The sequence below is a fragment of the Asterias amurensis genome, chromosome 11 (genome assembly GCF_032118995.1).
Source record: "Asterias amurensis chromosome 11, ASM3211899v1".
NCBI lineage: Eukaryota > Metazoa > Echinodermata > Asteroidea > Forcipulatida > Asteriidae > Asterias > Asterias amurensis.
In genome coordinates, this window is record NC_092658.1 from 15,891,249 (window position 1) to 15,915,823 (window position 24,575).

At 39.2% G+C, this 24,575-nt stretch overlaps 1 protein-coding gene and 1 long non-coding RNA gene across 2 annotated transcripts in view; one reads left to right on the top strand and one right to left on the bottom strand.

Moving 5' to 3' along the window:
• Positions 1-24,575, bottom strand: part of LOC139943843 (uncharacterized) — a 140,873-nt gene that overhangs the window by 101,262 nt on the left and 15,036 nt on the right. Inside the window, exon 3 of the long non-coding RNA XR_011786896.1 lies at positions 12,084-12,121. This is a non-coding gene — a long non-coding RNA (uncharacterized lncRNA). The remainder of the gene's footprint in view (positions 1-12,083; positions 12,122-24,575) is intronic.
• LOC139943842 (speract receptor-like) overlaps positions 1-24,575 on the top strand; it is a 118,182-nt gene that overhangs the window by 77,775 nt on the left and 15,832 nt on the right. The window contains exons 2-8 of the mRNA XM_071940678.1: positions 19,536-19,854; positions 20,890-21,036; positions 21,687-21,865; positions 22,220-22,358; positions 22,909-23,069; positions 23,608-23,798; positions 24,109-24,214. Coding sequence (XP_071796779.1) covers positions 19,536-19,854; positions 20,890-21,036; positions 21,687-21,865; positions 22,220-22,358; positions 22,909-23,069; positions 23,608-23,798; positions 24,109-24,214 — 1,242 coding nt within the window. The remainder of the gene's footprint in view (positions 1-19,535; positions 19,855-20,889; positions 21,037-21,686; positions 21,866-22,219; positions 22,359-22,908; positions 23,070-23,607; positions 23,799-24,108; positions 24,215-24,575) is intronic.

A 24,575-nucleotide genomic window follows, 5' to 3' on the forward strand; every position in this document is an offset into this window, starting at 1 on the left:
GATTCAACAAAACGTCAAATTCAACTTTCAGAACCGCGTCCTATATCACATTTTCATCATGAGGCAGAATTATACGAACAACAGGTAAAAACATCTTGATCACAGACCAGTCACCCAGGGGAATGACCTACGAGCAAACACGATCACACAACACTCCCAACTTCTCATAATTTTTTTTTTTTTACATGTGGAAGAGGGACGAGTTATTCCATGTTTCCATCACGGATGGCTGCTCAGAGCCCCAGCTCTGAGAACGAGCATGACTCCAAAACATGCATAATTTGCCACACTGGTGATCTCACCAACACCGTACTTAGCCTTGTTTCAAGGCTATTTCATGGCAACTGTGCCGTGAGAAGTGAATGACCACCGCTTTTCCCACACCGCTCTTCGTCTTAAACTTGCCCGAGTTATCTCGTGTTAGTCGAAACGACTGCAAAGAGGATTCCAGTTTGAGTTATGGAAACAAATCCAAGCCGTTTAATTGTTACCCTCCCAATAGCAAATACCACCTTCCCACTATTGCGGCTTGATGCATCCTTTTAAAAGGGCACTGCTTTGGGAATGGTCACACTCAAAGTCCCTTAGACACGATTGCGACTGCACCAACTGTGCTTGGAGTTTAGCACGCACCGTGGGAACATATAACGCACCAACTGCGCTTGGAGTTTAGCACGCACCGTGTGAACATAACCACCAATGAGTTTGGTATATCCATGATGAACTTCCATGGTATAACCACTATAAAACTTCTTTAACGATTTAGTTAATTTTGTCGGTGCTGTTTGTTGGTGTTGTTGTTGCTGTTGTCTGTGTTTTCTGGCGACACTCAAACTATGAGTGTCGCTGTCGATGACTCATAAAACTCGAGCTTCGGCCTCGAATCTATATCTAATGTTAACTTGGAATGCATGCCCCTGGCAATTTCAAAACCAAACACGACACAGACATTTACAAGCAAATCAACTATCACATACCGAACACATTTTGTAAACACTGTTTTATTCTGTCTTGAAAAACAGGTAAATTGCTATGGGACGCCCTGCAGTCTTGGTGTCATTATAACAGTAGTGCTGAATTCCGGTGAACCCTATGCTATTGCAGGAATTACTGTCGCTAGACTTGTTAACGTGTGAAATTTATTCCTGCCTCGAAACGCAACATACGGTTGGAGCTGAATTTTCTGTCATCGTTACCTCCCTCGCTTAAATGAGTTGTGGTACACCTGGGAAATAAGGTTGTGTGTTTCACCAAGTGTGATGCCCCCGCAATCTCTCTGCAGCAATATAAATTGCTACCCAACTCCTCTGGGCTGTTTTTGCTTGGGTTTAAGGTGGCAAAGTCATAGTCCGTCGGCTCATCACCCGCAAACCGACGGGAACTCGACAGAGGAACCGTGAAATTTAAAGGATAGTACAGCCCTCAAGTTTGGCTCTATATCCATGTTTATTTTTACAACATCAATTGCTGTCTGTTGTCAAACATCGTTCTTCGTTGCTTTATGATTAAGAAATATTTGTGGTGTTTAGATCAAGGACTGAACCACAATTTTTAAAAGATAAATTATAAAGGATAAAGATAATCCAAAGAGGAAATAATATGGATAATCTGTGGTTGATCCGCGTTATGGTGACCAAAAAGTGATTAACTTAGGCCAAGCTCACGGTTTATAATTACACGTAGAAAAGGGCTTATTGACAGCGCTCCGAGTAATACTTTAGATCGCGTGAAGTGAGAGATAGGTAAGAAACCGCCAAGACATAAACATATATTTTGCTACCATTTTGTTTTTCAGTTTCAATATTAGAGTAAAAGAGATTGTTTTTTATAATACATTATGTACTTGTGTACAATGCCAAGTACATCACATCAAATATATCTGAAATTCCAAATACAGAAAATTTAAAAGAAAGAGGGAAAAAACAAGCTCATCGTTTATTTGGTGTACACCCTTTGAAGCAGATTCCATTAAATCTTTTTGTTCTTTAGTACAGATTGTTTCTTGTGTCGGACAGTCCACGTTTTGCTCAGGTTCTACGGAATGTCTTATATTCCAACTGTGTCTTTATTCCAAAGATATAAAGCAAAATATTACCACTCACGAATCAAGTAGATAACCAGCGCGGCAAATAAGATATAACATAGGAGAAGGCGCCAGTTCACATACAATAATGTAAATTATAACGACGATTGGTCGCATGGTTAATGCAAGAGCGCTTTGTAAAGTACGCCGTGGTTATTACATTCAATGTAATAATTCAATAGATGTTAAACTTGCACCAAGATGAATAATGTAATAATTGATAATCATCTTGCTAATCGGTGGAGTGAAAGATGAAGCAAAGTGACAGTCGGGACGTGACTCATCTAGTGCACGTCATGGCCTTCTTTGTTCCTTTCACTGTTCTGGCCATCACTTTCACTCAATTGACATCTTTCGTCAGATCAGAAATAGGTGACCACTGAAGTGGACTCTTACGCTGTCATCGTGTTGGACAATTTTGTTGGTGTTTAAATTAAAGGGGTTGTATACGCTTGGTAATCATTCTTAAAATAAATGGCACTACCAACTGTAAGCAGCTTTCGATAGTATAAAGCGTCTTGAGAATCTTCTCACTTCGAAATGGAAATCTAACGGTATGTATACCCCAACAGTTGAATCTGAGAAACGTTTCTGTCAGATACGTCTATCGGACTGTATGGGTCTATTCCTGGTAGGAGTATTTTGCCTGCGTGGACAGATTCACTCCGGATTTTCGGCGATATGTAAAAAACAAAACGCGACCGCACTTCACAATTGAATTATGGTTTCATAAACTTGCCGTACATCGAAAGTATTATTGTAGTCAGAAAATTGAGTAGTAAAACCCCCCAGGTTGTACCTCTTCCACCAAAAGGCTAATAGAGAACAAAATATTCGCATTTGCTGGAGAAATACTCCTCAAACAACACAACCATGACCGTATTGGAATTACAAAGTCATATATACGGATTACATATCTGTCCATCAATGTTATAAAAACTAAGAGCCCGCATGGACTACGAGGAAGAAACCGAATGAGATGTAGAATGAGAGGTAGAGTGAGAGATAAGAGACACTGCAAAGCCCATGTGAAGAAAATTACCCGATCCAGCCTGCGGGAGATGGTCTCAGCTTACACGTTAGACGCTGGCATTTGGAGGCCATTTCCTGAGTGCATCTTGCACTGATTCAACCTCTAATCCCGAGCATGCGTCTGCAAATGAATCTAGTGATAATGTTCACCCAACCTTTTTGTTAATTTGGTGTTGGAGGTTAAACATTATGGTTTTTTCCCCTCTCCGAGACTGTGATGACATTTAAACTTCAGCTGGAATTAGATTAAGAGTATAGTCTGCAGGTGAGGTTGACAGTGTGTGAAGAAAGTCTGTGGGGGTGAGAGAGAGGTGAGAAAACACTTCATCGCCGGAGGAAAGTATGTTCAAATCGAACCCGTTCAAATGATGTTGCTGTTGTGTGATGGTGATGCGGTTTTGAGGTTTTTGTCTAACTTGAAGTTTAATGCTTATATCGAATTAGCTACTCAATGTTAAAATCCTGTTTCGATGTCACTGGTTTTGATGTCACTTTATCTAACTTGTTTTCAAGTTTGTCTAAAGTGAATGAAATGTGTCGTACCATCGACTAAAGAGCAAATGAATAGCTAAACTACACTGTTTGAGAGTTGCCAAGGTATTGGGTCCGAATCCCACCCGAGTAAATTACTAAGTATACACTGCTAACACACGTCGGCGTATAAGGTTAAACAAACAATAATATTCTTCTCCGCTGCAAACTTAATTTCTCGTAAATCACCGTTTTCATTAGGGAACAAGCCGGATGATTCACCCAATCTTATTCTTTCTGCAAATGTTATATCAGTTTATACCTAGCTGAACGCAGCTATATAGTGCCGTTTTGCGACTCCGATATCTGTTTGAAGTCGTGACCTAATTTAGGTCTTTCTGTCGTCCGGCCTTACTTGCCTTCAGTACAATAGGCCCAGTTCTTCACTACAAAGCTTATATTGATGCGAGTGATATTAAACTTAGTCGGCACAAAAACAAGGTCACACACAGTCTGAAAAGTCATTTCCACAAAATATGTTTTTAGATTATTTTCTAGGCGTGATCTACTTCCCAAGACCCCAGAGAAATCTTCTATGTAAAAAAAAAAATGAACGCCGAATCACCGCAACAAAAACATGTCTCATCGGATTTGTCTTGATTATAACGCGGCATAGTTTTTACCTTTCCTCTCCCGTTCTCTAATTTGTTTAAAGTACAGGTGAACCAATATTGAGATCTTGAGCCGAATTTGTTGAGCTCTCCTGCCAATTCAAGTGTAGTTTTTAGGGTACTTTCACTTCCAATGGTGTCTGTTTACATGAGTAATGGGCCTTGATGTAGAAGGGGCACACTCCAATCGTTACAATATTTACTCTGGCACAAAAAGATAACTGTTTCCTGTCTCATCCCTGCTCAGTGTCCCCAAACTGACCCAAGAGAAATCAGAAGAAACCGTCGCATCTCTTTTGTCTTCTCCCGTCGTTATTGTTTAGCGATACCCGCATCCACGGGCTTTATGAACGAGCTACCTCCTCCGGGTGCCCTTAACAAGTTTGAACACAATTCCGGTGTCAACTCTGATTGATAGTCTGGTGCTCGAGAGATGCAATTAGTAAGCCATTGTAATACACAACGTGAACAATGTGGTCAGACCACGGGGGTGCAAGACACGCCACTTGGAGCCTCAATAAAAAAGCGCGGCGTTACTCGAGGCGTAATGGAACCAGTAAATCAACATGACCTAGTTGAAACACGTGTACTCGAGCTTTGATATGGATTTTCATTTTGACGGGTATTGTGATACAGATGAGATGAGACGCATGAGTTATTTGCCTATCAATAAAATGGCTGATCTACTAAGATATAGGTTGTTCTATATCCTAAAAACATGTCAGTGTTGCAATAGTGTTAAGGTTTCAATATAACTGTGTATTCTGTATTCAGAAGTGTGCTGGTAAAGTTTATACGACTTCAATTATCTCGTTATCATTAGCAGTGATAACTACTTCGCGAGTAGGCTGCGATGGAGACATTGTTGACAAGATCACTTGAAGATAACATTAACAAGTGTTGCATTATTTAGTATTGAGTTTAAAACTGTGTAATATTTGGAATTTGAAAGTGTACAGGTCTAAGTTCAAGTCACTTCAATGGCTAATTATCATCATCAGAGGTAACTGCATCGCGAGCAATTATTGACAAAATCACTTCAAGTAACGGAATCGCAAAGGAAAAGACTGTTTGGGGTCACACTCAAATATCAAAAGAAAGTTTACCTTATTATAGAACAGACCCTTCTTCTCTTCCTCTGTCCAAGCATAGGCATATGGAGCATCACTTATCATTTCTAATGGATAACATCTGCAAGGCCCTACAACACTAAAAGTGTTTCTAGGCCAATGGTGTTTTGTTTGTCCATACCGGCATTTTTTTCAATAATCAAATTGAAGTTTTGACAACTCAAACTTGTTCTACGACGCTTTAACAGTGACGTGACTCGTGACCCTCTGACATCCAACCCACTAAAAAGACAGACAGTTAAAACTGACGCATGTCTTCTGCCCTCCTTTCTCTTTCCGTGGGAGTCTCTGTCTCACTGACTGACGGAACGAGGCCCATGGGTTCCATAACATCGATTCATCCATTGTGTATACAGTAAATGCTAAACATATACAAACCCATCGGTGGCTGCCTGTCTAAGCACCCCCTTCATGATACTTCATGAATTTAGGTCATCACTCGGTGTTGCGTTTCCGATATTAATGTATGCTTTTTAGAGAGAGGGAAGGACGGGGAGAAAACGAACCCACTCCAAATAAAAAAAAACACCAAGGCACTAGGTGCACATCATCGAGGAGCTTTTGGCGTGTGTGTTGTCCCTAAGTAATATTTTTTCACCCACTCTATACCGAGCAGTGTTTGCGATCAATACTGCACGCGATTATTCCAGCTGGGAATTACCTGGGTGTCCTTACCGAGCAGGTGGTATCAGATGCCATTTTTTATCCCTTCTCTGTTTTTTTTTCTTCTTGTATAATAAAAGAATCGAGCGAGATGAATCTCATGACCACGGTACAAAAGGGACCCATACTTGACCTAGGGAAGATTTAATGGATTTCCGGATCCCCCCAAACACAACGTCAGCGTGTTTCCAATGCGTTTGCAGGTCGAGCATGGAGATGCATTCCATCCGTCTGGTACAGGTGAATTTCATAGGCGGATTGATTGAATTCTACGCAAAGCTTTCCACCCCCTTCCCAATCCCCTTCCTTTTCTCTCTCCCGAGTCTATAATAATGTGGCACATATCGGGGAATGGCTTTTTGAGAAATTGAAAGCAATCCATAAGTGGCATGCAAGGCTATCTAGTCCCATGCATTATTTCGTTTGCAATGACTGCATCTCACGACCCCCCCCCCCCCCAATCACCCCCCCCCCCCAATCACCCCCCCCCCCCAACCTCTCTTTTTGTTTCCTGATTCTACAATATGTGGCACATATCGGGGATGGCTTTTTGAGAAATTGAAAGCAATCCATATTTGGCATGCAAGGCTATCAATCCCCATGCGTTTTTCATTCCCAATACGCTGCCTATCGCGACCCCCCCCCCCCCTCCCCCGGCAACCCCCTCTCTTTCTCTTTCCTGGGTCTATATGCGGCACATAACGGAGATGGCTTTTTGAGAAATTGAAAGCAATCCATATGTGGCATGCAAGGCTATCTGTTCCCATAGTATTTCGTTTTCAATACGCTGCATCTCATCTCAGTGCCACAAAGAGGTTGGTTTTTCTTTCCCTCGATCCCGTATTGTCTTTGCACACAGACTTGATTGCTATCATGGCATTCCAACAGGTTGCCATGTCATCTGAATGATCCTTTTAGAGAGATTACTCTTCCTGAGTTTCTTTCTTCTCTACTTCCTCTCCTTTAAAGGCACTGGGGTGGATTTCACAAAGGTAGTCCTAACTTAGGACTAGTCATAGGCAATGCTAAGAGATAGGACCAGTCCTAAGTTAGGATGAGTTACTGGTCCTAACTTAGGACCAGTCCTATCTCTTAGCATTGCCTAGGACTAGTCCTAAGTTAGGACTACCTTTGTGAAATCCACCCCTGGACACCTTTGGTATTGTCAAAAAACAGTAGTATCCCAACATATGAATCAAATAACAAGTCAGTGAAAACTTGGGCTCATGTACAAGTTGCAAGAGATGTGAGAAAGAAAAACCACCCTTGTTGCTCAATATTAGTGCGCTTTCAGATGCTGTAATGAAGGGCTTCAGGCCTGAAGTATTTTAATATCTGAATGAGAAATATAACCTCTTTCTCAAAAACAATTTTTCTTCAGAAGGAGCCGTTTCTCACAATGTTTTATAATATTAACAGCTCTCATGCATGTTGCCAATTAAGTTTTCATGCTAACAATTGTTTTGAGTAGTGTCCAGTCCCTTTAACACACAGTCCTTCTTGCCTGCAAACCTACTCGGGGTCATTTCTTGCATGATAACCATTCGCCAAAAATTAAAATGTCGTTAACACTTAACATGCCAATTTTCCCAGCGAAGGGCAGATTATCCTCGCATTATAGTGAAGAGGCAAATATTATTAGTCCGGCTAATTCAATAGTGGTCCGGTTACTGAATTGAACCTCATACCCCTTCTCTTGGGATTCTTAAGGTGAGGTGGTTCCTTTCAACTAGTCACAGCAGGTTAAAAAGCTCCTCTGGCTGCATGGTATAAAGAATGGCATGGGCCGGGGGGCACACCCCTACAAAATGAGATCGGCAAAACGCAAAAAAAAAACAATATGGTTCTTAACATTAAATTAGCCCCCCCCCCCCCCCCCCCCCCCTTTGCACAGGTTGGGAATATCATGTTATGCCAGTAGGGATGGGGTATCAATGTATTCCTATGGATATATACGGCTTGGAATCGAATATAGTCGGGGTTTCTCCCGGAGTCCATTTCATGGAGAGTGTAGAGAAAGTCAGTGCAAGAACCTGTCAATCTTAACCTGAATCTGATCGGCCTGTACAGTTCCATAACCTTCCAAGGTTCAACTGTAAGACTTAAAGGCACTGGTTTGTTGTCATTTCCATGTGGGATATTATACTTTTACAACAGCTGGAGAATACTTAGCCGAAGATGAAATCAAAAAATTGGTTTATATTGAATCAGCAATGAGGATTTACAACTGTGTATGATGGGAGCCTCCAACCACCGTTTTTGAGAACGAATAGTTTTCCAAACTGTATTTGTTAAGATGATAACAGTTATCAGGTACCTTAACACTCGACGTACACTGATGCATCGGTCACATTTGCAGACTAGACTGTGCAGAGGAAAATCCCTCAAATTCAAGAACCACCATATAAAACGGGAAACCACGGAACCACTATCATCGCAAAAATGCTAATAATTGGGCGCACTGCTTGAACTATCTGTGAAGAACGAAATCCCTCAAGTTCAAGAACCACCACATATAGCTTGAACCATGAACCACTATTATTATCACAACATTATTATTACAGGTTGTTAATAGGGCTTGTTTATTTATATGTTGCACATACACTTGTTTCTGATGTTATATTATAATGTTGATTCCCAATTTGAAACAAGAGGGTTAATGAGGAAGAGCAGTTAAGCGCTGCAACGTTAGGCTCAGACACAACAACCAGATCTGACTGAACGTTTCACTGGCGTCAATGAATTAATATATTATTCATATTTATTTTTAGGATAATTAAAAACTCCACTTATGTAGTGCCCGCCAAACTGTCAATTGATTGCCTTTTCCTTCCTGGCTTGTGATAAAATGATGTATGTTTGTTTATTTGGATTTTTATTTAATCTCCTCGGAATTGGTAAGTTTTTTATCAGCGTGCAGAACGGAAATAACCAATAAACGCAATTGCAACTAATTCCACAATATTTAACAAGATCTGTAAATTGTTTGCGCGCTTCCGCTTTATATCATGTGAACGCTGACAGAACATGTTTTACCTAATTGCTGAATTCTCGAAGTGGTTACTAGTATAAGTTATTTGGAAAACGAACTATTTAACATGTCTCCTGCATCATACAAAGCATTTTTGCCAAGGGCTTTCTGCAACCTGTGGAGAGGAAGAACAAACGGAGACTATTGAAAAACTGAACCAACCGAATTCGTGTGCATTCAATTGGAGACTTTTTGGCGCTTGGTGGCACCAGACATACCAGGTAAAATCCATTGTTTTCGGTAATGTGCGCATGCTCAGAACTACGTAAACAATGGAAATTCACCTGGTAAGTCTGCTGCCACCTAGAGTTCCAAATAAAGTCTCCCATTTTGCTTCCTTATAGTCGCTACCAGTCGGGTTACCATTTACTATGAAGTACCAGCACTTTAATTGATATGCGATAACATACCAATGCTGATTTTACTGTGCGATGCATACATTACTAATTATCAAATGGCTGCATTTATAATGATTACTTTATCTCGAGATAGGATTCAAATCCAATCTCTGATTAGTTAGCTTTTTGTTTCGCTCGTCTCTTGTTATCTCAAATAAAAATCAATAAAACGGGTCCTTACTCAGCAACATGGATCTAAAATGACAATTGTCAAGTCGAGAGAGCACAAGCAGTTTTTGCTGGTCGCGTCATGTATCTATCCTAAGACCTTTGCCCAGTAGGGCTTATTCTGCTTGCTCGCCAGCCGTACTAGAAGTCACGGCTGCCGAGCCCGACACTTCGCCCGAAGCCCAGAAGCAGACCATCTCACCGTACAATCGCTCCACATCTAAACCCCAAGTCCCCCGTATGTATTGACCGGGACTTCCCATTGGATGTGCGCGGGGCAGCGACGATACTTCCTGATCGTGCTTAATTTGACGGCACCGATCGTATATCGTCTCCTCTCTACCCAACATGCCGTCGATATACGCTGCCATTTCAGCTGGACCCTTCATATGCTTATTAAGCAGACAATCTCTATTAATTTTTCTCTTTATTTTTTTTCTGTCTGAGATAAAAGATCTTCTTTCGCCAAGGCGCAATTCGTGATCCTCCGTGTGGTTTGGGGTAAAGTTTCATGTGTTCGGTCGGTCTGCGATCTTTATTAAACTGATGGGGGTACCCTTGAAGTTTGATTTGCTCATGGCATGTGTGCCAAGTTTTATGATTCATCATGCCTCTAGTGCACCGACACATTTTCATGAGACGAGCACAGACCCTCGTTTCACCACATTCAACACAGGTAATTGTCAAAGACAAATGTTCTCACTCGGAGTAGGCCTATCACAACAACATGTTGGTCATCGAAGTTGCAAGAGAATAATAAAAGGAAAAACACTCAGGTTGCACATATGTGTGTGCTTTCAGATGAGTGAAAAGACAGCATAAAAAAAACTTCAGACCTGAAGTCTTTTTGAGTGAGAAATTACGTCTCACTCAAAAACTACGTTACTTCAGAGGTAGGGAGCCGTTTCTCACAATGGTTTATACTCTCAACATTTCACCATTACTTCCTCACAGGTTTTTTGTTTGCCAATGTTTATTTGGAGTAGTTACCAATAGTGTCCAGTGCCTTAAAAACGTACGGATGAGTTTGCAGTTACTAATAATAAGATAAAGCCTATGCATTAAAAAGGCTTGTTGACAAAAGAAAAATACCTTTTGAAATAAATTAGAATGGAATGAGGTGAGTTGACCTACAAATTTATCCACAGACTAAAGAAAACAAATTATTTCCAAGAGTAGTTTTCATGAACACCGTTGGGATGGAAACACTCTGATCTATTTATAACGGCGCGGCCATTAAAATTGGGTTGATTATTATTGTTATTATATTTGCCATGAAGTGCACCTGCAAATCCGTTGTGCTACTGATGTAACTCCAAACCATCATCCCGAGGTATCCGCACCACGTGCTGACCCTATATATTTTGCAGCTAAGTTATTTATCTTCGAAGTACTAAAATCACATACATAGGCTTACATACCAGCAATATGATGCAGTATTTAAGAGTTTTGTGTCCTGTTTGTACAGCAAAATACACAATGTCCACAGATTTACATTAAACTAACACGGTTTTGAAAATTAAACATGTTATTTGCTGAGGTGCTGTAACTCTTTAGAAACAAGTAAAACAATTTTCGTATCTTTACTTAAGCATGTAAAACGTAAGTAAGCGAATCTCACGGAGACATTGCTCTGTGATTTTCACAAAAGAAAACTTACGACAAATGAAGCTGAAACTTCTACAGTGCAATTTTGGTTACATATATTATCTTCAATTACATTTAGTAGCTTCATGTCATGACGACAAACTTGATCTGCAAAAGGTATCAGAACCCTTTAAAGCACAATGGAGAGTTCAAAAAAATGATCGGGGGAGGGGTATAATATTTCAAACGTAAATATATTTCACAAAAAGTGGATGCTCCTAAAACCCATCGGCACTTGTCACCCTTTGAAATATTTCCGCGTAAAATACTGTCTTTTAGCTCCTCGATTCGGTTGAATCCGGGTGTTTTTTAAAGGACTACATCAAGGACAATGCAATATGCGATAATGTGTTGGGACAGGAGCAAGGGCATTTTTCTCCAACAACGATACAGGGAATCGAAGACAGTTTTTAAGAATGTAGTCATTCGAAAACAAAAGCGTCTCATTCACGGTTAGTATGATTGGTGAGGACGTGCATCTTAAGATCCAAGGTTAGGCGCTTCGTGCACGGTCAATACGCAATAACGAAAAGTACCAAAGGTGGTTCTAGAAAGAAAGCTTTCGTAGGTCTATCCCAGGTGTTGTTCTGTAAAAACCTGTCAAATCATGTCTTTAAATGAGACTACGTTATTAATATCGCCGTTATGCACACCTCCCCAATGGAGGACTATTTCAAAAAGCGCTACAACGTAGTCTCCTACTGAAGCAGGAGTTCGCATCAGTACAACAAAAATAATATACAAATTCCGGATTTATGAACTTCGAAATGAATGTTCAGATTAACTTACCCAGAAATGTTGAGATTAGAAGCGAAGCTGCGTGACCCCTAAAATAAATCAAACAAATGGTATTGTTAGCCACGTGTCAACCTTTGTACTGAAGGAGTAAGACATGATAAGACATGAAGCAAGTTAAAAAGATATTTTGAAAAAGGCTTAATTTACAATTCTAAATATTTAAATCAATGCACCCGTAAAACAATTTTTGTTTCTAGGTTTCTCGTCTCTAGTATTGCGCCTCAATCGGGCCTTGTCTTCAATACTTTCTTTTTCAATGTTATCATTTGCTTTATTTTGTTTCCAATTTCATTTCGTCGTATTGGTGTTTCTGCTGACATTATTGGCAATTTGAGGTCGAGGTTGCTGTTGTATATCGTTTCAGTATTTCTTTTACTTGGCAACAGTTGTTTTATTTTGAACAATATTTTAGACTTCTGTATAATTTTTAGTATATACACTTTTACTCTTTTACTTAATGAAAAAGGTCTGGGAAGCCACATATTTTTGATGACAAAGAGAAATGCACACGAATTGATCCGCAAACAAAACTCCTGCTCTTCTCTAGTGCAAGTTCTTCAGGGATAATCTACAGGAGTCCCACAGCCCTCTGCTTGGGGAGATTCGGGTGGCAATTATGCTCGCTGTGTCCCCATCCACCACATAGTCCCATTTGGCAAGACTGAAGCTGAACTAATATTGACTCGCGGGTCGTTCAAGTGAAAATCCATGGCCAATGTGTGCCGATGAAAACTGTTAACATTGAAACATTTTACTTGTCAAGTGCCTTTGAAACACACTTCCGGAAGTAGGCTGGCTACAAATTGAGTTCAAGACGAGTTTCGAGTGTGTAATCATTTTTTCTTTTCTTTTTCGTAATCCCATTTCGTTGTTACAACATAGTTTGGTGGTTTTTGTCTCAGATTCACAGAGAATTTTGAAACATTTGTAAAGATTTCGTTTCCCACTCCTCCGTATAACACATTTTACGAAACTCATGTTTTCAAAACATAAGTGATAATGTGAATAATAAGAATATGTACTAAAATGTAATAGTAAACTTGCGGGCACAACCATAAGTTAAGTCTCTTGTTGAGGGAGTGTTGACTTTGAAAAGAGCCGTTTTGGTTTAAAGCCAACACTCCCTCAATAATGTACGACATGCTTGTACTACATGATCGTACCTGCAAGTTTGCTGTTGTTTATAGTTCATTCTTTTCAAAACATGATCCAACATCGAATGTGGGGAAATATTTATTTAGTCATTTATCTCTCTTTATAGGAATGCCATAATAAAAACAATGACTTTATTTCGTACAAGGAAATAGTTGTACTATATCAATTTCACACTTAATATTAAACAGTAAGCCTGCATTCATTTAAATTAATTATCACCCATGTATATACGGGATACTGATGCTGTCGTACCCCCCCCCCCCCCCACAGTCACTCAGCATCCTTCCCCTTCAATAATACACCGCCATCCATTTACCATACATTACGTTTTCACGACTACATTAACAGTTAATGCGAATTCAGCATTGTGTGTATACCTGTTAGCAATTACCTTCAAGATTTCTACCCAAATTAATTATACAGCGGACGTGCCGTTTACTGCTAATGGATGGCACACGCCAGCTACAGTACCGGCCCGAACCATGAGGTCACAACTGTGCTAATTTTTTTTCTTTTTCCCTCAACTTTTTAAGTGTATCGTGATTAATGAAATATTGGGTTGTTGTGGAACTCACGAGCTCTCTAGGGCAAGGACTGACCCATGGACGACATTATTTAATTACCGAGCAACTCCGTTTAAATCAGCGAGGGACGAAACGGCTCTGTTTTTGGTTCAACTTTGATCTTCCGCCCGGTAACCGTTGGGGAGTTCAATACAAATAAACGCTTTGCTTCTAATGGACGCCAACAACAAACGGTTATAGCTAGCTCTAGCCTTGATCTATTCCTTTGGTTGTTGGGTTAAACCCAAGCGGAATAGGCCCGTGCACAAAACTGAATTCATTTTGATTTTACCATCAGTCCTGTGGGACTTTGTTTGTTTTTAAATATACTATGTGAAGGTCTGTGGTATTTAGTGGGTCAGCATTTAAGATTTGATTTGTTCTCGACTATTTTTATTTTGGTCTTAGTCACGCAATAGTTCCACAAGGCAAATTGATTGTCGGATATTGTTTGTTTATGACGAACTTGGGCACGGAATCGTGTGGCGACTCATAGTAGCCACCTTTGCCGTTGGTTTTGTACACATAATGCAGTAAAGTAAAATTGCCCAGATTTATCTTTGGTAATTAAATCTCCAACAATAATTGACCCTACAAACTCAGCCTGTTTGGTATGACAATAGCTAGGCCTATTGATAAGCTAACCCACTTTGAGAAAAAAATCCCTTAACAGGAATGTGGTTTTAGAGAGAGGGATTTTAAACATTTCAATGAGAAACGATTCTACATGAAACGTTTGTAGAGTGTTTACCAATATTAAGGATTATTCTCCCTGCATGGACATCCGCTCCAGATGGCAGCAGTATCTCAACAAACACTACCAACGTTAAACTGAGTCTTCCAAATTTAATTTTGTGTTCATGCATCTACATTAAATTTGCAAAGGATTGGAACAATCCAACGGTTCCAACGAACGAAAGTACGTTTTCCCTTTTATGTTAAGGATCCTGGTTTCCGATGAAAATTGAGTTTGCTTCATTGAGTTTAAACAGGCAAAACAACAGGATATAGATGCACCATTGTACTTAACAAGTAGATTTAAAATCGGAAATGAATTGCAGTATACATGAATTGCAGTAATACACTGCATACCAACTGTAGTGTTATTTGTTTGTGATTTATGTAGGTGGATATATTCCTTAAAGTAAATTATTTCCCGGTTTAACAAATTCAATCATTAAACAATTCCTTTTATTCATTAAGCTTATTTATTTGGCTTATGGATTAACCAACGGGAGATTTTTTACATACAAGAACTATATCAAAATATCAAACTTCTGAGTAAATGTGTAATTAATGTTCAACTTTTTGGTAAGTTTAGAACGCATTGCGGAAGATATAGTAAATTCAATTATAAAAAGACTAGTCAAGCCATTCTATAAAAAAATTCCATCTATACCATCTATATTGGTGAGAAGCTATTTCTAGTTTCTAAATTAAAACGTCATACATAATATTCATACACATAACAAAAAATATCCAATGCAAGATACACTACAAATATTTCGGGATTTGCAAAGACTTTCTTCGGGCAAGAACCGCGCCATGTTCGGAACTTTAAAACAAGTATTACTGTAGCAGGTATAGTGGTCTGATCATTAAATATAACCGGCTCGGGCATTTAGGAATTAGTGTAACGTTTTCCATGGTTAAATACACTGGACACTATTGGTAATTGTCAAAGACCAGTCTTCCCACTTAGTGTATCTCAACATATGCATAAAATAACAAACCTGTGAAAATTTGAGCTCAATCGGTCGTCGAAGTTGCGAGATAACTATGAAAGAAAAAACACTCTTGTCACACGAAGTTGTGTGCTTTCAGATGCTTGATTTTGAGACCTCAAATTCTTAATCGGTCGCTCGAAATCAAACTCGTGGAAAATTACTTCTTTCTCGAAAACCAAGTCACTTCAAAGGGAGCTGTTTCTCACATTGTTTTATACTATCAACCTCTCCCCGTTACTCGTAATCAAGAAAGTTTTTTTTATGATAATGATTATTTTGAGTAATTACCAACAGTGTCCACTGCCTTTACGGAATGACATTTGCGTCTATATAGAGGCCATCTGCGGAAGAATGAAGATGCCGACGGCTTTCTGATTTACATGATTGAGATTTTAGAAGGTAATTACTACTCTATTGACATTTTCGCCGAGTTGGGTAAGCCCAGGACAGTGTGGCTAACAAAAGCGATGACAATGTTGTGTCAGAGGAAACAATAGTTGACACAAAGATTTGCATAGTCATTATCAACATGTGTGTGATTATGGTGGTTTTGTCCTTCGTTTGAAATAGTTTGATTTAACAAATGTATTATTAATCCAAAATAATTTACTGTCCGTCAAGAGACAATATTTACTGACAAAATGGCAAAGGTGACATTCGGCATTTCCAGAGGAAATAATATCTTGGCACAAAGCCTTGCGAACTATCAAAACGAAGTGGGCATTTGGGGTTTGTTTTTGTTTTCTTCTTAGCTTAAAATAGGAGGGCCTATCAATTCAATTCAATTCAGTTGTTTTATTGGCACACATATAATATAAACATATACAGTGAAATTCAATTCGGCTTGCGAGTCTAAAAATATTTTTAAAAAAAATTGAAAGAAATACAGAAAATACTATCAACTTTAATAAATAATATCAATCCAAATTATTGACCTATCCGTCCAGAGACAAGATTTACTGACATATTAGCAAAGTGGGATTACAGTGTCGGTAATATTAGAGGAAACAATTACTTGGCTAAAAGCTCAAAATAATGTGGGGGGCGTTCCGTGATGGTTTTTCTGTCCCTCTTATCATCTTCGTGTGAAATAGTGGCATATTTTTAACCCAAAGTAGTTACCCATCCGTCCAGAGAAAATATTTACTGACTGAAAAAAATGTTAATTTTCGCTGAAGTTTCCAGATGGTGATTTTGTAGGTTGTTTCACACAAAGAGAGAATTGAATTGAACGTAATATCCACGGAACAACCATTGCAAACAGTGCTTTGAGCTGCGTTCAAAGCGTAAATAATTTATAGAATGCCCACTTTAACAAATATAATGTACAAGTCGATATGCTGGCTTAAATCAATGTTGTAAATATTTTAAAATGTAGGTTGAACCTTGCTGAGGCCGTACTCGGAATAAGCCATGAAAAGGCGAATATGTAATCAAACAATTACTATATATATGTAAAATGTGGAATATAATCATATCTGGTTAATAAATACACACAACATTAATGCGGGTGTGCTGACTCTGATATCACAACAATATTATAATTATAGTTGGCATTGGATTGCAGAACTTTTATCAGTTAAGATACGGGTGTATAATAAAGACATTGGAACATAACTAGCTTGTTATCTCTTTAACTGAATGAAGGCTTTTTTAATATTATTTCTCCATACATTTTGTCTGATACTCGACAATTTATAAAGTTGTCAAACGAGGCAACTTCCACAGGCAACTTGGAGGCAATCAACTGTCCCGAATTGTAAGAAAACTTCAGTAGTACAAAATACATTTTTCTAGTAATATCCCCGAGACAATTGTGCTGAAATTAGCACGTAAGTTTTTGTTTTCGTTCTTGGAGATTCCCTGGAACTGGTTGCCTTGTAAATTGTCTCATGTGACACGGCCCTCATATGCCGTGTCACTGATGGCAATGTTTACAGGCAACTTTGAGGCAATCAATCGCATTGCATGCAAAAAGAAATACTTCGGTTGTATAGCAGACATTTTTCTAACACAATCTTTCTGTCCAAGTAAATTACATTCAAATAAACATTTTGATGTTTGTTCTTCTTAGAGATTGCCTGAAAATGGCTGTCCGTATTAAATTGCCTCGTGTGACAAGGCCCTTAGGAGTTTCGCTATTGTACAGTGGCCCACTCAGTGAGTGGATTTATGACCGTACATTATAAAAACTGAGTTTGTGAGTCCGAAGATTGTGAACTTGATTAATCCCAAAAATGTGACTAACAAACTTGACTCCATAAAAGTTGCACATGGAATTCACGGTATGTGTATGATTGATGACGACACTTTACTTGTTAGGGTCGTCCGTAGTTCTCAATATATATCTGACGATAAACAGAGACTTTGGGTTTCTAACAATCTGATAACTTAAGATTCTGTTGCGGCGAAACTGTCAGACCAATTCTTAATATAGAACTCTGCTCCTGCTTCTACACATACCATTTTGGACCTTTCACACTGGGCCCAATTTCATAAAGCTGCTTAAGCACAAAAAGTAGCTTCGCACAATATTCAACTATGCTTCCAAGAATAATACCAGCTAAACTACCGTGGCACATGTAGGCCTACACTTTGTGAATGGCATCCTGCTGAAAATTGTTAAGCAGTTTTGTTTCTGGTTAAGCAGAAAGGCCCTGGATTGAGAACTAAACATCAGAGAGTTTTGTCTTTTGCTTTACAATCCTCAAATTAAATAGTAAATCATACTGCTCAATGTGCATTATCAGTTCAGTTCAGCTGAGTTTATTTCCACTCAATCAGATAGCTTACAGAATGATCAACCTCATGGTACTTAAGATACAATGTATTGATTAAGTTGGGGAGCCTCCTAAAAGCAAGCTTGTTTGGTGGAGAGCCCCATATTGGTGTAACTGGGTGGCGGAAGTACTGAGTAAAGGAACACATAATATAAAAGTACGCGTTACCAGTAAACCCTTTCGCCTTAGGCCGTTTTAAAATAAGGGGAAACATAATTGTGCTCGCAACATACTTCTTTTAAATATCTTGATATAACAGCACCTTAACACCACCCGCATTACTTAAAAAATTGTGGATATTTACAATGTCGCCTTGATTAACATAGAAGTCTTGTTAATATTATAAGCATGGTCTTCCATCATTGTCGTTTAATCTGCACGTTAAAAGCATTATAATTCACGGTAGGCGTCAATGGAACTAGACAGCCAGACACCTGTGTGCAGACGAGTGCTGCATTGCGCACCATCAGTTTAGCTGTACCCTATAGAAACATGGCACCCGGGTGATAATGTATACGTTAAGACGCTGGAAAAATGTTAACCTTGCACACGCTAAGATTTTCTGATGGATTGGCACAATAAACACGGGGAATTTCTCTGTCTTGGGAGGATACCGCACGTAATTGCCGCATGTTAAGTTAAGCAATGTCGAGTTGACACAGGGAACTGCACCCGGTGGCGACTTAAGTTGGCTTCGAACCATCGATCCAAAACTTGTACCGTACAATTAATTTGATATGTGTAATTCGAGCGAATACCGGGTACCGCATACAACGCGTGAGGGCGCACTCTCAGACGAGCGGTACGGTTAACCCAATGCATCATGGGACTACGTTTGAATTATGAGACCTAATCCTTTTACATAGTGTAATGGTTTACAAGATGCTGTGGCTCAATATGTTGTCAATCAAACCAGCAACACCAAGGTGAGCCGGTTCTCTATTTGATAAGCTCACTGGGTTATTGCACGTGCGTTACAAAACACACGGGACCGATAGCTTCACGTCCCATCAGAAGGACGAAGCATCATGGGACAGTGTCTTGCTTGGACACAAGGACACAACACAAGTGTCATGACTGGGACTCGAACCCACATTCTGCTGACCTGAAACACCAGACTTCGAATCCGGTGCTCTTAACCGCTAAGCCACGACAATGTTTGTTTTTATTTGATACCATTGTGAATGTTCCATGTGTTTTCATTTTGTTTATATGCAGAAATGCACGTCATTCGAGGTCAGCAATAAGAAGAAATTTCCTACGTTCGCTAGGACCGTCGCAACAGACACACAGGTAACCCTATCAGTCATCCAGCTCCTTCGACACTTCAACTGGTCCACAGTTAGCTTGGTATACTCCACCTTAGAAGATAACTTATCGCTGGCTCATAACCTGCTCCTCCGGATGAAGATGAACAACATCAACGTGTCCCACCACGAGGAGTACGAGGCCAACTACTTTAGGAAGTACTATGCAGAAGACGAAGACGATTTGCGATTGTTGAAGATTGTGAAAAAAACGTACAAAGAAACGAGAAGTAATTTTTATTTATTTATTCATCTCCTCAGTTTTCTTTGGTGTCTGATTGATATTTTAAATATGTGTATTGTTGTTGTTTTATTTGTTGATGTTGTTGTATTTGTTGTTGAATCTGTTGTTGGTGTTGTATTCGTTGTTGAATCTGTTGTTGGTGTTGTATTCGTTGTTGAATCTGTTGTTGGTGTTGTATTTGTTGTTGAATCTGTTGTTGGTGTTGTATTTGTTGTTGAATCTGTTGTTGGTGTTGTATTTGTTGTTGAATCTGTTGTTGGTGTTGTATTTGTTGTTGAATCTGTTGTTGGTATTGTATTTGTTGTTGGTGTTGTATTTGTTGTTGAATCTGTTGTTGGTGTTGTATTTGTTGTTGAATCTGTTGTTGGTGTTGTATTTGTTGTTGAATCTGTTGTTGGTATTGTATTTGTTGTTGGTGTTGTATTTGTTGTTGAATCTGTTGTTGGTATTGTATTTGTTGTTGGTGTTGTATTTGTTGTTGAATCTGTTGTTAGTGTTGTATTTGTTGTTGAATCTGTTGTTGGTGTTGTATTTGTTGTTGAATCTGTTGTTGGTATTGTATTTGTTGTTGGTGTTGTATTTGTTGTTGAATCTGTTGTTGGTATTGTATTTGTTGTTGGTGTTGTATTTGTTGTTGAATCTGTTGTTGGTGTTGTATTTGTTGTTGAATCTGTTGTTGGTGTTGTATTTGTTGTTGAATCTGTTGTTGGTATTGTATTTGTTGTTGGTGTTGTATTTGTTGTTGAATCTGTTGTTGGTATTGTATTTGTTGTTGGTGTTGTATTTGTTGTTGAATCTGTTGTTGGTATTGTATTTGTTGTTGGTGTTGTATTTGTTGTTGAATCTGTTGTTGGTATTGTATTTGTTGTTGGTGTTGTATTTGTTGTTGCTGTTGCTGTTGCTGTTGCTGTTGCTGTTGCTGTTGTTGGTCAGAAAAAAATTACCCCTCCACCATTATGTAAATAAAACGCAAATTTCATCTTCTTCTTCTTCTTCTTTTTCCTCTTTTGTCTTCCATAAGTTTATATTTTTCTTGGACAAAACTTTGAGCTGTATCACTTCTGCCAAGCTTTAGACGACATGGGTCTTCTGGAAAACGGAGAGTATGTTGTAGTTCAGGTCAACTCGCAGATACCTAACGAGTCGGACTTAAAAGGTCTTGAAGCAGGTAATAACATATTATAATAATGATTAGAGGCTTGTTATATAGCACACATACCCGTCACCCAGTTACGCTCAATGCGCTTTAAAAACATACAATATTGTCCTGCAAGGTATGTTGTACTCAGTTTGAATTATGAGCCGTACTCCTTTTACATAGCACATTGTGTTGTGGCGCAACATGCTGTCAATCCAACCAGGACACCCCCGCCCCTTCTGTTCGATGAGTGCACTGGGTTCAAAACGTACATTACACAATACACGGGACTAACGGCGGTACGTCCAATCCAAAGGACAAAAAAGCACACAGTGAACGATCCAATGTCTTTAGCTTTCCCCACAAACTGTCATGGCCGCCACAGACACAAATTTATCCTTAGCCCATACACCCCACTCCATCATCCAGTATCCAGACTTCGTCTCGGTAAAATGATCAAGAACCAGGCCTCGTGTGGATTAAACCACCAGTTGAAAACCTCTGCACCACACATTGATTCCCTTATTTTTAAACCTTGCAAGTTTTATAATGTGAATCTGTGGCATTTGTGTTTTTTCTCGTAAAAAAAGTAACCAAACCTTTCAAACGGAAGGTATTTGTTCACGATTAAGACACGCTCTTTGATTATTCGTTTTCAATATCATCTTTTGTTTGAACAGATCCTTACTCGAGATATTTCACCCCTGAGGTGCTTGGATTTTACAGAAATGTCCTGGTACTGTTCCACACGCCCCCTGCTGAGATAGTCGCCCAACAGTTTAAAGATGCCATCGTAACGTATTTACAAGAGCCTCCGTATAACACAAATTTCACCGGACTAGACCCAGATCTCATGGTGGTAAGTTAAGGGCAAAATTTCATAGAGCTGCTTAAAGGGACACGTTGCCTTGGATCTGGCAAGTTGGATCTGGCAAGTTGGTCAAAGAAAAGCCTACACCGAAAAAATTATTAGGCTATGCCTCAACCGAAGTTTTAAGCCAGTCCTGCAGATTAGCATTGCAGGGAAGTTCCGTTACACACTGAATACAACAAAACTATGTACGCCATGTCGATAAATAAAGCAAACTAAATAAACAAATGTAGTAATTTGCATCCTAAAAATAATAACCCTTTGGGAAATTGACTAGCACTCCTACAGCAAATTGTGAGCCTATGTACAATGTGCATCTTTGTTTTTATTTCCCACTTGCAGATCAACGAAGCAGCTTATTTTTTGTACGACGCTGTTATGCTTTACGCGTATGGTTTAAATGCCACACTGAGTAAGGGAGGCAGCATCACGGATGGAAAAGCAATAATAGACGAGATTCTTGAGCAAGGGACTTACCAGAGTGAGTACAGTACATCTGTATACCAGTACATTACATATACGTGCATTACATATTCAAACACACACACACACAATCTAGGCAAGGCATAGCTCAAGGCAAGGCAAGGCAAGGCAAGTCTAGCCTATACTCAAGACAAGCCAAGTTTAGGCGAGGCCGTACTATACATTACAAACAGGAGCATAACATACACGTGCTTAACACACGCAACATAAAGGCAAGGCCTAGCACAAGCGATCTGAGAACACTAGGCTAAGCCTGAATTGCACAGACTTCAAGTGTTATTGGTGTCATGTTTTAATAACACCATTAGATCTCTCTATTCTGTATCTGTATGTAGCAACATCCGAAGTGTCAATGGAAACATCCATGTTTTAATGTACGTGATATGTGGGGCTTATCCTCCTAACCCCCTTACGATTAAGATTTGAACCTTAAGTGCAAATTATTTTCAGTGATGTGCCCTGATTAAGAGTTAATAGTATTTATTTTTGCTCCTTCTCCAACTTTAACGACTCCACTGTTTTTGTCTATACGTTGTTTCCATTAACAGGTGTATTGGGTATGCAACGTGTTATAAACAGCGAAGGCGACGCCATAACCAACGTGTCGGTGTTTGTGTTGACGCAAAACCAGACTGTAGGCGACTACTATTACACGTTCAAAATTGGAGGCAACTTCCAATTTAACCAATCGAACAACGAAACCATGCTGGTAATGTGTTCATTTATTCCGAACAACTCAAATTTCCAACAAACAAGGTCGATTCTTGGCACTTGATTTTTTTGAAAGTTTGTCTATCTTTCAAGTTGTATTGTTGTTTGTTTGCTTTTGTTTATGTTTTCAAAAACTTAGATTATGTGGAAAATCTCTAAAGCAACTGATGTGTACTGCCCCAATCATTTGTACCATTGCATTACCCCCAAAACATCATGAACTGAAAACAGTTCTCTAAAAAATACAATTTACAATGCAAGTACAGTAGATACAAACATGATGTTACCGCAAACCAATGCTCACCATACAATGCCTCGAATCCATTATGAAGGTAAACGTCAAGCCTGGAAACTTATAATTTTAAACATTTTGAAAGGGCAAGGCCATTTTCTTTTTGCAAAGGGCACTTTCGTTGGAAAATCTTTACAAAGGCCATAAACAAGGACAACAAAGGCCATGAAGACCATTGGACCTGCGTTTAATTCAAGGCCTAATTTTTTTCTTTTTCTTTTGTTTCTATTACTACTTTCACCAGTCCCTAAAGCTACTCCAGGACGTCCCAATAGACTGGGTAGCTGGCAAGGTACCACCAGACAGGCCGAGGTGTGGCTTCAAACACGAACTGTGCAAGCCTAAAGAATTCACATTATCACCTGTGCAGATAGCTGGTATTGTTTTAGGGAGTTTATTACTAATCACATCAATCATCGGTGGCATTTTTTACAGGTAAGTGCAGAATAAATACAGAGAAATGTCTTCAAAAAGACAACAAATTCCAATCTAAAGAGTAATTGTTTATAAAGTTGAGACAAAACAATTAACTGTTTCAAACTGCTCACCAAACAAATGGACTTACATTTAACTGGAAAGCAAATTACTTGACGTCTCGAACAAAGCAGAGTCTTTTTCGAAGACTTCGAGAAAGACTCTGCATGATTATTTCTATGTGATTATGAAATTCGTTACATACACTTTTTAAGTACGGTTTATTGTGTCATTAAATAACGTGTTACTTTGATTTGGTTTTCCCACACAGAGTATGGAAATATGAACAAGAGCTTGCAAGACTACTGTGGAGAATAGACTATCATGAAATCAAGTTCAAAGGTCAAGATGGGTCGACTACAACCATGGGGAGTCGGGTAGGTTTGGGAATCATTTCATTTATTGGTTTCGGTTTGTGCCAATAATTCTGGCCTGGAATTACACGGTGGTCACAGAGGCCATGACCTCAGTTGCCCCTAGTCTTGGCCTTGGTGCCCCTTTAAAAGTGTCCCATAGCGTGTACGTTTATATCCAGTCACAACTTCGTATGTTATAGTAGTCCATCAAGAAGCAATATTGCAAGGAGAGGTTATCTATGGTTGCCTGTGTGGTCACTGTAGAATCTAGATCATAATTGGAAACGAAAACTTCTAACTCAAAAAGTTTCATGTATAATATGTTTTGTATTTCACACAGTGGTGTTCATAATATAGTAACATCGTCATACAGAAGAACAAC